This window comes from Fusarium solani, assembly GCF_023522795.1.
Source record: "Fusarium solani strain SB1 chromosome Unknown bctg00000005, whole genome shotgun sequence".
Lineage (NCBI taxonomy): Eukaryota > Fungi > Ascomycota > Sordariomycetes > Hypocreales > Nectriaceae > Fusarium > Fusarium solani.
This window is the reverse complement of record NW_027072153.1, coordinates 2,058,874-2,073,852: the sequence shown is the minus strand read 5'-3', so window position 1 is coordinate 2,073,852 and position 14,979 is coordinate 2,058,874. Positions and strand designations below refer to the sequence as shown.

The 14,979-nt window shown below is 52.9% G+C and overlaps 7 protein-coding genes across 7 annotated transcripts; 2 read left to right on the top strand and 5 right to left on the bottom strand.

Moving 5' to 3' along the window:
* Positions 1-20: 20 nt before the first annotated feature.
* On the top strand, positions 21-1,165 carry MRS44_009100 (uncharacterized protein; the record flags this gene model as incomplete). Its single annotated transcript, XM_046276412.2, has 4 exons — positions 21-170; positions 223-275; positions 334-572; positions 627-1,165. The coding sequence occupies 4 exons, from the start codon at positions 21-23 to the stop codon at positions 1,163-1,165; spliced, it is 981 nt and encodes a 326-aa protein (XP_046132566.2).
* A 200-nt stretch (positions 1,166-1,365) lies between these two features.
* MRS44_009099 (uncharacterized protein) lies at positions 1,366-2,289 on the bottom strand (the record flags this gene model as incomplete). The annotated part of the gene is made up of 1 exon (XM_046276411.2): positions 1,366-2,289. The coding sequence occupies one exon, from the start codon at positions 2,287-2,289 to the stop codon at positions 1,366-1,368; it is 924 nt and encodes a 307-aa protein (XP_046132565.2).
* A 710-nt stretch (positions 2,290-2,999) lies between these two features.
* Positions 3,000-3,925, bottom strand: MRS44_009098 (uncharacterized protein; the record flags this gene model as incomplete). Its single annotated transcript, XM_046276410.2, has 3 exons — positions 3,000-3,532; positions 3,588-3,733; positions 3,789-3,925. 3 exons carry the CDS (start codon positions 3,923-3,925, stop codon positions 3,000-3,002), a joined length of 816 nt encoding a protein of 271 aa, XP_046132564.2.
* A 688-nt stretch (positions 3,926-4,613) lies between these two features.
* MRS44_009097 (uncharacterized protein) lies at positions 4,614-5,479 on the bottom strand (the record flags this gene model as incomplete). The annotated part of the gene is made up of 2 exons (XM_065621173.1): positions 4,614-5,228; positions 5,282-5,479. The coding sequence occupies 2 exons, from the start codon at positions 5,477-5,479 to the stop codon at positions 4,614-4,616; spliced, it is 813 nt and encodes a 270-aa protein (XP_065477245.1).
* Positions 5,480-6,611: 1,132 nt separating this feature from the next.
* Positions 6,612-7,568, top strand: MRS44_009096 (uncharacterized protein; the record flags this gene model as incomplete). Its single annotated transcript, XM_046273881.2, has 1 exon — positions 6,612-7,568. One exon carries the CDS (start codon positions 6,612-6,614, stop codon positions 7,566-7,568), a length of 957 nt encoding a protein of 318 aa, XP_046132562.2.
* A 314-nt stretch (positions 7,569-7,882) lies between these two features.
* Positions 7,883-9,230, bottom strand: MRS44_009095 (uncharacterized protein; the record flags this gene model as incomplete). The annotated part of the gene is made up of 4 exons (XM_065621172.1): positions 7,883-8,480; positions 8,530-8,595; positions 8,653-8,897; positions 9,030-9,230. The coding sequence occupies 4 exons, from the start codon at positions 9,228-9,230 to the stop codon at positions 7,883-7,885; spliced, it is 1,110 nt and encodes a 369-aa protein (XP_065477244.1).
* Positions 9,231-11,298: 2,068 nt separating this feature from the next.
* On the bottom strand, positions 11,299-14,888 carry MRS44_009094 (uncharacterized protein; the record flags this gene model as incomplete). The annotated part of the gene is made up of 6 exons (XM_065621171.1): positions 11,299-12,244; positions 12,450-12,546; positions 12,624-13,331; positions 13,386-14,106; positions 14,165-14,732; positions 14,806-14,888. 6 exons carry the CDS (start codon positions 14,886-14,888, stop codon positions 11,299-11,301), a joined length of 3,123 nt encoding a protein of 1,040 aa, XP_065477243.1.
* Positions 14,889-14,979: the final 91 nt, after the last annotated feature.

Below are 14,979 nucleotides of genomic sequence, written 5' to 3'. Positions count from 1 at the left end.
TCGTCTTAATGGTCGCCAACATGGATATCGACGAGGACGACGATCTCTACGTGCCTGAGGAGCCCAAGGCCCAGGGCGCAACCCCAGACGACAAGCCCAAAGCAGATGATCTTGAAGAAGGCGAAGAGGAAGATGAGGGCGCGGCCATGGACGAGGATGATGACGACTCAGTGGGTGCTTTGCTACTCCATACCATACACGCTCTCTAACACGCCATTGTAGGATATTGATATCATCACCGAACGAAAAGATGGCTCCAAACCAGCTCCTCCTTCGTACGTGAAACTCTGAATGCGCCGAGGAGCAATACTGACCGGTTGGCCACGTGAATAGCCAATCCAAATATAGCGATATTCGGAATATTCCTCAAAGATCAGCCTCGAATGACTCGCCGTCACAATCAGCACCTGTCAAGAAGGAAGACGAGTCGCGACAATCCAGCTCGGTCAACGTTGCTGCGCCCAGCGCCGACAAGACCTCAGCCGCTGCCTCAAAATCCACGATAGACGTCAACGCAATTCCTGTTCACGCTGCTTCAGGGAAGCCCATCACGCAAGTCAACATTGACGAAGGTTGGTTGAAGCCCTCCTTGGCTCCATGTCCAAGACTAACATGACGCGATAAAGATCTCCCAGAAAACGACAAGCCGTGGCGCAAGCCTGGTACGGACATCAGCGACTACTTCAACTACGGCTTCGACGAGTTTACGTGGGCACTCTACGCCGCCAAGCAAGAAGCAGTCCGAGGTGAATTCGGCGCCGATGTTTTTGCCCAGAACAATAAGAAGATGATGGACGAGTTCAACATGATGATGATGGGCGGCATGGCCATGCCAGGTGGTGGTAGCGGCGGCAACTCGGCGGCTGGTATGCCTGGAATGGATGGCATGCCCCCTGAGATGCAGGCAATGATGCAGCAGATGATGGCCTCGGGCATGGATCCAAGTCAGATGGATCCCAGTCAGATGAATGCTATGTTTGCTGGTATGCAAAATGCTGGTGGTGCTGGAGGACAAGGCAGCCAGGGAGGCCAGGGAGGCAACTTTGGAGGTGGCTTCGGCGGGAACCAGAGCAACTTTGGATACGAACAGAACATGTCAGGCGGAGGTGGAGGTGGAGGACGGGGAGGATTCGGCGGAGGTCGTGGACGTCGTGGAAGGTGGTGATCATTGCCATTGCAATCGTAACAATATGGACTTTGTCGATTTACGGATTGGGGAAACCTGGCGTTGGGGCTTGTTGCCGATAGGCCTGGGACGATGATAGAATGGTCATTAAAGGCCTAACTGACTCGAGTGAGAATATCACTGAGCTACAGACTTGAATAGTCGTCTCTGAAACATCTTTCTGCCTTGAAATTGCTCTCCTAGTCCAATCTGACCTCCACAACCTTAGCCGGCTCAGTCTTGCCATCTACAGGAGTCGCATTGCCTCCAGCTGTAGCAACGTAGAGCACCTTCTCTCCTTCACCCAACACACACGCCGTCGGTCCCGCAAGTGTCATGGCCTTTGCCTCTCCTGCGACTGTCACCACGTCCCCTCCACCTAGTGGAATCCGCGCCACGGTGTTTGTGACATTGGTACACACGTAGACAGTTCCATCGTGTGCCACGACGAGGTCATCAGGGACGACCCCTGAAGCAAGCGTCTCCACGGGACCTGCAGGCTTTAGTTCATGTGTGACGGGCATGCGGTACACCGAGTACCGGGTTGTGGTGGTGTAGTAAACGTGGATCTGCTCGGCCGTGCGATGGACTTTGAGACCGTTGATGCCAACCTGAAAAGGTGCACCGGCAGGTATCTCCATAGTCTCATCTTCCAGTGCAATATTGTACGTGCCAGATATGACGTCAAGCTTGTACACCTTGCCGCTCAAACAGTCTGTAACCAGAGCCGTATTCTCATCCCACGTTGCCATGCCGTTGATCATGGCTATTTCAGGTGTGTCAGTCACTTTGGTAACCTTGGGTTCCTGACCCGTCAAGTCTGCCAGCCACACACTGAAGCTACCCGCCTTAGCCCCCGTGCCGCCTGTCATGTCATAGATGCCAGCACCGATGGCAAACACATCTGGACGCAGGGCGCAGATGCCGGTGAGGGCCTGCGAAGGGACATCTTTGGGGAGTGGAATTCGGAACAGGAGAGAGCCGGAGGAGTTGGTAGGATCAACGGCCCAGACTTCAGGGACGTCGAGGCGTGTTGCTAAGATGGTGCCGTTGGGCCGGATGGAGATATTCTCGAACCATGTTGGCTGCGAGGAAAGCTGAAAGAGGGTTCTTGTTGAGGCCATGATGAGAGGATTGATGCTTGCGCGTCATGTAGACAGAGTGAGAGGCTATCTGAAACCAAAAGCAACGTCATGTTGGGGGTCATTTATACATGATTACGTCCTCCATTAGGGCGCTTACATGCCTTGGCTTGGTTGTCGTCCTTAGAAGCCGATGTCAGCATCTTACAGAGTTGGCCAGGATCTACTCCGTAGCCCGCCAATAATATTTCTAGCCTCCGCCATGAAGCATCACATCTTGGAGATGCAGGTTAGCATGTTTTGCCAAAATCGTCACCAGAAATCGAGCCCCCGGAGGCAAGGCCCACAGCTCCGAGAAGTCCGCCGGATGTGTGGGGCAGTTCACGGAGCTGAGACGCGATTTGTAAAGCCGGACGCCGTGGAAGTCCGGGGACTATCCGGCTGTAGGAGAAGCTATCCACTGGACGTATAAGCAGTACTGATATATGCTGTATGGGTTCTATACCAGATTCTGATTAAGCATTGTTTCAGAAATCCTGTCACGTCCACGAAAAACATCTGAGGCAGGCAGCACTTCGCCCACCGATTCGGTGCGAACAATTCAAATAGTGGTCGTCTTCACGTTTTCATGTTTTCATGTCAGGTTTCTCTCATTCGGGCATCTTATTTTTATCTAGAGATTGGTTTATATGGTAAACCATGATACAAGTACCCCAATATTGCAAGCACGATCATGTCATGGCCGTGATGGCTCATGGCCAGTTACTCCTGGTAACCTCGGAAATCTCAGCCAACAGCTTGTGAAGCTCCTTCAACTCAAAGTTCTCCTCACACCACTTCTCAAATTCCTTTCCATCAAATCCAGCCTGTCCGGCCTCGTACTCAACCACTCCATCACTGAAGACGCAAGCATACGAATTCGCATCGAGCGGGTTCAGAGCGAGGCCGCTGATGCGGACGCCGTCCTCTTGAGCCTGTCGCAGTGCCCTCTCTAGAGCGGCATACCGGCCTCGGAGATCGAAGCGGAAGCTGCCGTCGCGGTATTGGACCACCCATGAGCCCCCCGTGCCGAGCCAGAGGCCCTGAGCGCCAGATTGCGCAGCGCCTGGCGTCACCTGCAGAGCGTCGTGGGCCGTGTCGGCGGGGAGATTCCACTTCTCTTCGTCGTTCACGGTACGGATGTAGAATGTGCCGTTGGGGCCAAAGCAGAAAAAGGCTGGGCGCTCGACTTGGTGGTCATCGCAGAAGTCGGTAACTTCTTCGTAGTCTTCCAAGTCACTGCTGTCTAACAAGAATAAGCACAAGACTGTATCTAAGAGAGGGGAAGGGGAGAAACTCACTCATGGCGGCAACTTCGCCTTCGCGGATACGTCTGCAGCGAAAGTATCGTTCATTGGGTCCAAGCACGATGTACTCAGTGGTATACGCTCCGTTCACATGGTCAAAGTCCAGTTCGTTATTTTCATCGACAGCTTTGGGGACTCGGCTGAGAGAGCAAGTCAGGAACATACCACTTACATCATGTATCGCAGGATCCTTACCCATAGCTTCTAAAGCGTCCGCTGAAGAAGTAACTGTCCCCGCAGAGACTCAGATTGGAAGGTTCGTGGGAATAGTCCTCTTCGAATGGAGGCGCGATTCTGGTCATCGTGCAAGGGAGGTTAAAGTTCGATGTCATGTTGAAAGACACGGGGATTCTTTCTCGAGGTTTGTAGTACACGTGGAGTTTGCTTGTCAAGTTTGTTCATATCTGAGAAAAAGTTTCCTTGAGGAAACTTCTCCTATTCTTATGTTAAATCCGAAGCAGTGAGCTGACGTCCTCTAGAAACTGTACAAGTCGATTGCGGTCAATCACGTTTCATGAGGCTGAGCCGTCGCCTTGAACAAGTCACAATGGTACCACAGGGGGTTCGTCAGACACGGCTAAGGTAAAGGACCGACTCAAGTGGTGATGAGGGTTCATCACTTGAACGGAGATTTTGCAAACCTGTGGGACAGATGCTGCACATTGTCCTCCTTGAATGATGGCTCTGAGAGGAATCAACGGTAACTCACAACTGCAATCAGAAAGTAAAGTGAAACAATGTTTGCCTATGGAAACAAGATCCATTCCATTCTTGGAGGGTATCAATCCGGTCTCGCTCTCAACCTCTAGCGACTTGTAGTACACATCTATCTCTCTTCATTATGAGCCTTTAGCTCTCGAACCATCTTGAGCCTCATTATCATGACCAAATTCAGCAACAGTCAAAACTCCAGGCACTGTGTCCGCCGGTTTTTCAAACAGTCTGTTCCCCCCGATATAGGTGAATAAAACAACCAAGTAGAGAAATCACGCCAATCTTTTGCTGTAGACAATCACTCGTCTAGGTGGGAATGAACTTCTGAGAGTCCTTCTCTTGCTGCTCAAACGACTGAGAAAAGGCAGCCAGGCCAGCAACGATGCCAGCAGCCATGAAGCAAACTGAAATGATGGACCAGATGACACCCCAGCACTGAGAGGAGCCGCCGTACCTCTTGGCGAAAACGCTGGCGTCGGAAGAGTTTACTTTACGCAGGATCAGATCGTCGCAGATATCCCACACGCTGTAGAGCGACGACATGACGCCGATAAAGAGCACGACGAAGCGAAGGGCCTGGGCGTGTGAAATGAACCAACAGGCGATGAGGAGGCCGACGGCGAGCAGAATGGTAAGGATCGTCAGCCAGTCTCGCTTACCCCACCACAAGGTTAGGAGAAAGCAGACGGCCAAGACGATGCTGGCTACTTTGCTAGCGACGATGTTGAAGCCGCAAAAGGTCAGGAGAGCGCCGATAATCGAGGAGCCTAGATAGCCGGCTGGTAGAGTGATGGCACTCTTGCCGCCAATCATGTGCGTGACACCTCCTTCGTTGGGGTCGAGGCTGATGGACTTGACCTTGCCTCCAGTAAGCACAGCCGTGATGGCATGTCCAAATTCGTGAAAAGCGATGACCAGCATCTGCACAGAGTCAGCTACATTTCCGTCACCTAATAACCGTAGACAAAACGCACCTTGAAGGGCCAGAGAACCATGCGGACATAGGGAACGTTCCATAGAATCGCAATGACGACCACGTAGACGGCGATGATGCCCAGCGTCACCTGTTGCGTGTGCGTAGGGTTCTGGAGATCACGCCGTAGCAGGCTGTTGGCGACATCTTCGACGCCATGGCCGATGCCGTAGGGCTCACTAGACGGTGCGGGAGCCATATGTGTTTGTTTCTTTCTTTGAGTCTCGTCTGTTTACTCTGTTGCGGGGGAGATGGGGTTTATGCGCCCTCGAGGTGTCAATGTAAACAAGGTCTAGGCAGGTCGCTAAGCCAGAACAAACGAGAGAAAGGATTATAGGTTGGACAAATCGAGAATGATGCGAGGTCTGAAAAAGAAGTTTGTTTGCAGATGTAGGATTTTACTTCCCCTCCATCACGCGCGAGCGCCTCGTAATCCTTCCTCCTCTTGCCAAGATTGCTTGGAGGTTGACGCGGCACTCGAAAAGAGGCGGAGCTGAAACAGCGCCTCACTCGAGTGTGGCTGGAAAGGAATGGCTCGGGCGCTGTGATTGGCCAGATATTAATATGGCTGGGGTTTTCGGCCAGCCCCTGCCAATCATGCCTTTGTTGAAGCCGGGCGACGTCATCGTCCGCGCGCCGGACAGTTTTTTCTGTTCTTCACCCACGGACAGGAACGCTCGAGTTTATGATCAAGGGTCCATCCATCAAGGGTTCTTTAGAAGTCTGTTTCTTCTCTTGCAACCACCATCTTGAACCATAACCCATTTTCTTTCCGTGAGCCAATCATTCACTGCCTGATGGACCCTCAACCGTGAGAACCATCCAAATGCAGAACAACTCCGTGACAATGTTCCTGAGCATCATGAATCTTACCAATGTCACTTTGACTCTTCCCTAGCCATCCTCGTCCTAGTCGCCGTCTTTCTCGCTCGGCACTTGAGCCGAAAGTCCACATTCAAACGTGCAAAAATCCTCCGGAATGGTTCCCGTTCAGTATCGCCATACTAGACCTCTTGTTTAGTTTGCAAACGCCAGTCGCCACGATCGCAAAGTCAATAGTGTCAACGCTTTTCAGATCACTAACAATATAACTAAACCATTGTTTGACTTGGAGACGAAAAAGAATCCATCATGAAGGCTCCAATTTCTTCTGGGCCGCCCCCATGACTATCCCGTGTCCTTCTCCAACAATCCCAGTTCTGTGGATCCGAAACCCCCCCTCCGTCAGGATTTGCAAAATCTCAATCCTCATGATACACGGCCCTTTGGAAGGTGGTGAGTTGCATTGATAAGATATAGCCTAACCCAAGGGCCCGGGTAATTAATTATAAATGGCCATCTCTTCCGCCGCGCCCCAGATCCCGCCCCTGCAGCCCTCGTCCCCAATCTTCCAGCAAACCCGAGCCGCACTCGCCGCCATCATGCCAGCCGACTTTGACAAGCAGAGCTACTGGCACAAGCGCTTCGCCTCCGAAAAGGCCTTTGAGTGGCTCGTCAAGTCGGCCGATTTCATGCCGCTAGTCGAGCCGGTTCTTGAACGGTTGGAGCCGGCCACGGCCCGGATCCTCCACATCGGCTTTGGCACCAGCGACCTTCAAAACCACTTCCGGGCCCGGGGTTTCCGCAACCTTCTCAATGTCGACTACGAGCCTCTTGCCATTGACCGCGGCCGCGAACTTGAGACCCAGGCATTCGGGGATGTGCAAATGCGCTACGAAGTTCAGGATGCCACACAGCTCGATCTAAAAGAAAAGTTTGATCTCATAGTCGACAAGAGCACCGTTGACGCTATTTCATGCGCCGGCGAGACCCCCTACGTCGTATGGCCGCCGGCATCCGGAATTGTCTCACCGATGGCGGTGTATGGGTTTCCCTCAGCTATTCCTCCTCGCGCTTCGACCTTGATGACCTGCCTTTTGATATCGAGGTTCTCGCCAAGGTTCCCACGCCCAAACTACTGCCACATGATCCGGACCTATACTACTGGTGCTATATCCTCCGCCCGAAGCGAGACACGCCCTTCGACTCACCCGCCGCAATGGACGACAATCCCGCCGGGGAAGGCTAATGCGCCGGCGCGCGATGCATGCAGGCCGGGCATTTATCAAGGGTGTATTATACACACCAAAAGGAATGGAAACACTGATCCCTGTTCACGACCCCCCGATTTCTCGGTTCGGTTCGCCTCTGGACAATCAAACTTGACGAGTTCGCGAGGCGGGTCAAAGCGCTTGGGTCGTCTCGTCTCGGCTTGCCGAAGGATTCAAAGCCACGCCAAGGAGCTTTAAATCCTGCGAAGTAACCCCATGCCCGAATTTAGCTTGATATTTCTCAACACATGAACCTCAGATGGGCATCAAGACGAGACAGAAGCATTTAGAGGGCGAATATAGTTGGAGGATTCTTTGAAGGAGTCTGGTAGATAAAAGGGGAGCATTTATTTTGGTGATAACCATACTATACCATGTCCATATAGAACGCCGTGGTTTATGTCCCTTCCATGCCTGTCATGCTGGATGTCCTGTGATTTCCTTCCCTTGCTTCATAAATACTATTTTCGTGATTCCCGGATTGCCATAACGCCAAACATGCCAAAAATTCACTATGAGCCCGACGGCCACGATCTTGGTTGCTCTCGCGACGGCCAAGTATCCATCTCAAGCGTCGACGTCCCACTGTCGGTGTCTTTGTGTCGTTTTCCGCCACTAAAAGTGCCCGCTTCGATGTCGATATGGTCGTCCTGAATCCTCACCCCTTTGCTCCCTCGCTGCAGGCTGTCCGTCCAGGTCCGACTAGCCTTTTTAGGACTTGTGATAACCGTCACTACTCCTCCTTGGGCGGTGCCAGGCGGGTAAGCGTGCGAGCCTGTCTTGTTGTAGTAGCTGCTGCTCTTTGACCGAAAGATGCTCCTGAAGAGTGGGCGCAATGCCGGTACGCTACCACAGATGACGCCCAAGTTCGCCTCTACCGCGGTCCAGATCCAAAGATAGAAGCCCTCCCAGGTGACATCGTAGGTCTCGTCCGTCACGTAGTGTGTCCAGTATGCGCGCATCGAGGCCGCGAAGACGACAACAAGGCCAAGTGAGAAAACCACAATGAGAGCGATGCGTTGCGAAAGCGGTAGCTTCAACTTGAATAGTGTTGGTAGAGGGATAGCGCAGACGAGTAGGTCGGTAACAACTGTGGTAATAGCTTGGCTCCTACAAGGGGTCAATGACAAGTCAAGCAAGGGGCTATTGAGAAACGTACAGCACACTGGGGCCTTCCGCAGAGCAGCTATCACCGCCTGTCAAGCTCCAATAAGCAGACATTGGCCTGCAACAGTCAGTCATTGAGTCTAGTGAACAGCTCGGCGTGTATCCATGAACATACCGACATTGTGTCCAAAGCACAATAAGAAAGATAAAAATCAAGGCGGTAACCAGGCCGATCGATGCATAGGTCACGCGTCGAAGCCATGAGTGAGCCGGAGCAATCCGGAGATAGGAAACGAGGATCGAGTTCTTTGCGAGACCGGAAGAGAACAAGAAGAGTGTCTGGGCGGCGATGGACACCTGCCGACCTTTGACAGCTTGGGACTCTTTCAGATCCCACACATGAATGTTCCATCCGTACATCTGAGCCGCCAGTATCACACAGATTGTAACGCCAATTCCGAAAACCTAACCCAAGTGTTAGCAGGGGGGCGCCGATCACCATGCACATGCTCGTTGGACGAGCCGAGGTACGGATCTGGGGAAGATTCTTACCATGGCAGCCAACATGAGCCAGTCATCGAGGCCACTTTTGTTGACCTTGAATATCCGGACATAGAGTCGAGCCAGGAGAGTGAGAACAGCGACCGACATGATGGACACCTCGACAATGAGCAGGGCGGGCCCACGGTGATCCGGGTTGTCGTAGTTCGGGTGAGGCCATGTGGCCATCACCTCTGGAGGCGGGTTACGCATGGTGCTGAGACGCTCAAGTGAGCATCAAGAAACCAGAGCTCTAAAACAGTAGAATAAGAGCAGAGACCGGCGGGAGCGGGGGTGGGAGCTGCGGAAGCATCATTATAACTACAGTGAGTCGGTCTCCATCTTCGCCTCCACGTCGACCCGCCTCCACGACCGGGCTGGGAAACAGGAGCTAGGCTAGGGCATGGCATCCCAAGATTCTCAGTCGACGGGGCCACGTCTGCAAACCATCCATCCATCCATGGATGCGCGTCTGGGTTTATGGGGAGTCAGTTCGAGATGCCCGGCGTCGCATGACGGTGGGCTCTGCTAGGCTCGGCTTGGCTTGGGTGATGGCTCACAGAACCACGGCTAGAAGGACGCCATCGGTGGTCGATGAAACGGTGGAGATCCAGGGCCCCAGGACAAGGGACGACTAAGACTAGTGGCCGAGCGCATCGGAGGCATTAACTCGATCCATGATGTTGATTGCCGACTCGAGGCTATGTGGCCGGGCAGCTTCACGGAGCATGTCCGAACAAGGTTTGGTCCGGAGGAGTCCAAGGGCCCGAGGGAGGGGGCGGGGGGCTCCGCGGTCTTGAGATGGATGGCGATTTTCAAAGAGCGATCCGAGGCCGGGGTGTCATGAGCATGAGAGGCAGGGCAGAGTGCAGACTGGGGTCAGGTTGCAGAAGGCGATGGGTCCTGCAAGACGAGACTCGGTTGGTATCAGGGCGTAACTGGATGAGAAGCTTCGACACTGATGGAGACGAGAAGGACCGAAGACGTGGTGTAAGCTATGACTTAATACTTGATGAACCAACCAGACGCCATCGACAGCTATTTGTGGTTCAAGACGGTCCTGCAGATAAAAGTTCGAAGCCAGGATATCCTCACTTCTTTGGCCGTCGGCCCAGCCCGTGCTGTGGGTTAAAGTGCTGCTCAGACAAAAGCAGTCGAGATCACCTCCAAGACAAGAAAGCAACATGGTCCATGTCAAAGCACACACCATAGCTTGCTTCAGGACATCTCTCGGCAAATGTCGTATATCCAGGCACGAATGCATCTGGCTCAACCAGGCAAACGGGCACAAGGACCGTCACACGCCACCGTACGATTCACACAAAGATGACGGGCATCAGGGCCGTGCCGCCCAGGGGAAGGGTACGGAAGGGAAAAAAGTCGCCTCAGGGGCGCCTTTGTTGGTGCTGCCGATCATTCGTCCGGATGGGGGCCGGGCCTCGTGGCTTTTTTAAGGTGACCCTGTCGATGGATTTCTTTTCGAAAAGTCGTGTGTCGAGGTTTCCATGACGGTTTGTTTCTCGGCCGTGTGGACCTGAAGAGCAAGCAGGTCCGGGCGAGAGTTGAATAGTTTGCAAGACGACGGGCCTGTGCTCCGATAAGGTCAGGCATCACGTACGGCACGGCGAGAATGTTGGGCCATGATCATGGCATCGCTAAACTCGAGGCTTGGTCTGAAGGGAAATTACTTGTTGGTAGATCGAGATGCAAGAGAATGGATGGATCCATCATGATATCCGGACTGGAGTTGAACCTGAGGCACAACCTGAGGCACCAAAAGCTCGGTTTTGGAAAGAGCGACGCACGGTCATGGGCCACAACTGAGGTTATCCGTAATGGAAACACTTGTTCCTTCCAACTCGAGCACAAGTCTGGTGGTGCAAGTGCAAGTGCCCCAGAGCTTGAAGGGCACTTGCCTAAACAGGCAGGCATCCAGTTTTTCACATGGAAGTTTTTAAAACGCATTCTTGCTGCAGGGGAAGGCGCCCTTTTCTTTTGACAAGACAAGGATCATGTCGCGCAATGTTACCCCAAGATCATTTTTTCTTTTTTTTCTGGTAATTTTCCCTGTCACTCTCTGCAAATGACTCGAATAAAACATTCCGGAGTGGCACAGAAGACCCTGCACTGGGGTATGAATCCTGAGATCTCTGGCCTCGGAACTGTCAGCCTAACTAGGATGGTCATTATTTCCGCGGGTCCCGAGAAAAAATTTTGACATCCAAGGATGCTGCGTGGCAATTCCGATACATTTATGAGTTTTATATCCGAAAATGTCTTGTTACTGCGCTTCCAGGTTTTTCAGAAACTCGTAGATGTGGTCCATCTGCTCGGGCACCTTGAACCAATGGCCCTCTTGCTCTGCACCTGTGTACCCTCGCCAATCAACACTGCACCCAACTCGACTCAAGATCCGCGCAGCTTGTCGTCCTAAGTCAACGTCGACATAAGCATCGTCAACGCCATGCCCCATGAGAACAGGGATGGTCGACTGTTGCTGAGGAAGTGACTTCATCATGTGTCCCACAAACTCAGAGCTGTGATGATCTCCGTCCAGCATCTTCTCAGCATCATCTCCAAGCGGCATCCATGTGCTGCTCCCCACAAACCCACCCAGCCATTTCCCCGGATCATCACCACCATTCCCTTCGCCCATCAATGACAGCACCGTCCACATGCCGACCGCTCCCCCTTGACTTATGCCCCCCAGAATCACCTTGCCGTCCCCCAATCTCGTCCTCTCCTCCTGCAGGATACCTCTCACATGTGTGACCGCCTCTTTCAGCCCCTCGGAATCCCCATCCCCATCCCTGCCGTCCCTCAACTCAAACCACATCGGCATAAACTCTTTAAACACTTCGCTCCAGACTTGCCTTGCAGCGGGGAAAACCCACCGCCAGCCCGGTAACGCCTCCTGCAACGACCGCCCATCTGATAGGCGGGACGAGTCCATCAACTCCTCCGCAAACTCCTCCGCGTCACTGCCTCTGCCATGCAGAAAGACTATCGTATGCATATGAGGATAGTCGGGATGGTGGTCTAGCACATGCGCCGGTCCGTCTCCCTGCGTCAAGTTCGACGGCGTCGTAGCCGGGGCTTGGACCGAGCGGAAGCCGGTTGCTTCGGGCTGGTCTAGCACTTGATGATCGTCATCTGTCATGTCGGTTGGTCGGGTGGCGCTTTCACGGGCCAAAATGAAGGCCGCTTCTTCGGCAATGCCAGCCAGTCTTTGCTTGGTTAGTGCCAAAGTGATGAAAACCCCTGGTTGTGCAGATGAAGAAATCCTCCATGTTAGTCATCCGTAATGAACAAGACAACCTACCCTGACCACAGAAGTTGAGATTACTTCTCAATAGCACGAATTCACAGTGAGGCACAGTAAATCTACCGTAATAATATTACGAGATTAAACACTACCTAATAAACCACTACCCAACCATGGTGCAAAGCCGCGCTCGACCATGACTCTTGCAGTATTCAAATTCCCAAACGCCCCAGTCAACCTCAACTGCGTATGCAGTTCCTCTCACTAAAAACATCTAATCAAGAATCAGTTGTAGACAGCATCGTGAATCAACATCGTCGACCTTCAGGCCGAGTTGCTACTCCCCCCATTGCTTGGCTTGACCTCTATCTCTGTCTCTGTCGCAGTTGTTTCCAATCGGTATAGCGCTGGCATGGACTCGGGGTTGCGGCCCATGATCTTCTTTGTGTACCAGCCCAGTCGCTTGACATAGTACTTGGCATGGTCTCTGTTGCGCATGCTGAAGACAAAGTCCAACTCCTCCAGCGACAGAGCCTTGGTTTCCGGAAGGAGGAAGTATGCAAAGACGAAACCGAACATGTTCCATGACGCATACCAGAAGAAGGCGCCCGATGTTGTAAAGGCAGCCTCCATAGAAGGCCACGTGAAACTGAGGAGAAAGTTAAAGGCCCACGTAATAGATGTCGCCGAAGCCATGCCCAGAGCCCGAATGTGGAGTGGAAATGCTTCCGCGCTGTAGGTGAATGGAACTGGACCAAGGCCGGGGGAGTACACAGCCATAAACAGGTAGATGCCAGTCGCAAGAAGCCCCAAGCGGACAGGCCCCTCCGGGAGATAAAAGTTTGCGCCAGTCCAGAACAGACATATGCTCATGAGAGGGAACGTCGACAGGAGAAGGTTTCGGCGGCCAAAAGTGTCGATTGTCCAGATTGCCGGCAACGCAAAGAGCCAGTTAATGGCACCGCCGCCGAACGAGATCAGCAGAGCCTGCGACTGTGTGTATCCTGCATCCTTAAAGATCTTGGTGCTGTAGTACGCAATCACGTTGACTAAGATCATGTTAGCCCAGCTCATTACTCATCGGGGGTTTAGGAGGTACATACCACCACAGAACTGCTGCATCAGCATACAAAACCAGGAAGACTGAGCAGCTCGCCAGTTTCTCCTGACACTAAAGAACTCCTTGAATACGTTGTGGCCTTCCTTAGAGCGCTCCTCGACCTGCAGAAACTTCCACGCAAGATACATATCGCGAGCAGCCTGCAAATCATACTTGCGGAGTCTTCTAAGCGACTTATAAGCCTCAACAAAGTTTCCCTTGTCCATGTACCAACGAGGACTCTCAGGGAGGAAGTAAACAAGAGATCCCACGATCAGCGGGGGAAGGGATGTCGACCCAATCATCCATCGCCAGGGGGCGAACTCGTTAGGATACTTCAGGTTCTGGAAAGCGATCGAGACAGCAAATCCCAGCATGATGCCAAATGCCGTCCACATTTGCCACATCATTGTCAAGGCTCCACGAATATTCTTGGGGGCGCATTCGGCAGCATAGACGGGAGTGGTGCTTGACTTGGCACCGACAGCGAGACCGAGCGTGAAGCGACCGAGGAGGAAGCAGAGCCATGTGTTGGCAGCGGCCTGCCAGATACCGGTGACAAAGGCGAAGAGGCAAGAGAAGGCAATGGTACCACGGCGTCCGAACCAGTTGTTCAAGGGGGCATTGAGCCAGCATCCGATGAGTGCGGCCGAAGCATAGGGAGCACCATTGGTCAGGCCGATCAGCGCATGCCTGGTGATTTTGAACTCGGCAAAGTAGAAGCTCTAGATTCATGTCAGCAAACTTCATCCATCTGGGCCAAGGGCGGCTCAATCTTCATACCTGAGCGCCATTGATGACCGTCTGGTCCATGCCCTGCACAATAGCGCATCCCGCACACAGAGCACAAAGGAAGTAGAGCATCTTGGGCTGAGCTCTCCAGCGGTGTGTCTCCTCGTAGCGGAGAATCTCCTTCTCGGCCTCGCTCAAAGCGTCGATCGACTCGAACCCTTGTGGTACGTTGATAACCTTAGCCAGAAGGGCTGCTTTGCGGAAAGTGTCGATGTGCTCGAGTAGGCCCTTTTGCAAACACAGGCCGCTAGCATCGGCAATGAGCTCTTCTTCGGTCATATCAGCCAGCGGGTTCTGGAGGACCGTTGTTGGGGCATCGTTGGCCGGCTCGTTGGCATTGTTGTGGAGGGACTCGCGAGGGGCATCCTTTCGGCCTGCCCAGTGGTAGCTTAGGCTGGGGTTATTATCGCCAGTGCCTGACTGGCCAGGTTCTGTGCTTTGAGACATGATCTGGAGCCAGAAGATGTCGTTTCGGTTTCGGAAAGTGTGCTTGATCTGAAGCTGTTGGATAACGGCGCGGTATGGGAGCAGGGTGATTGGGGACTGGGTGAGGTAGGGACTATATAGAAAATACTAGGTAAAAAGAAACTCAAGGGCCTTCGGCATTGGCGACGAGGACCAGTGGAATAAACTCTGGCTGTGCTGCGCAGCGAGGATGCAAGGCGTCAAAGTCTCTCAACGCAGACGTGTGCAAGCGACGAAGAGTTTGAAGCATGTTGAAGAATAGATGATTGAGATCCATCGTAGCTTCCTAGGTTTGAGTTGTTGGGCATCTCCTTCCTGTTGTTTCAATGATTGAAGGTGAA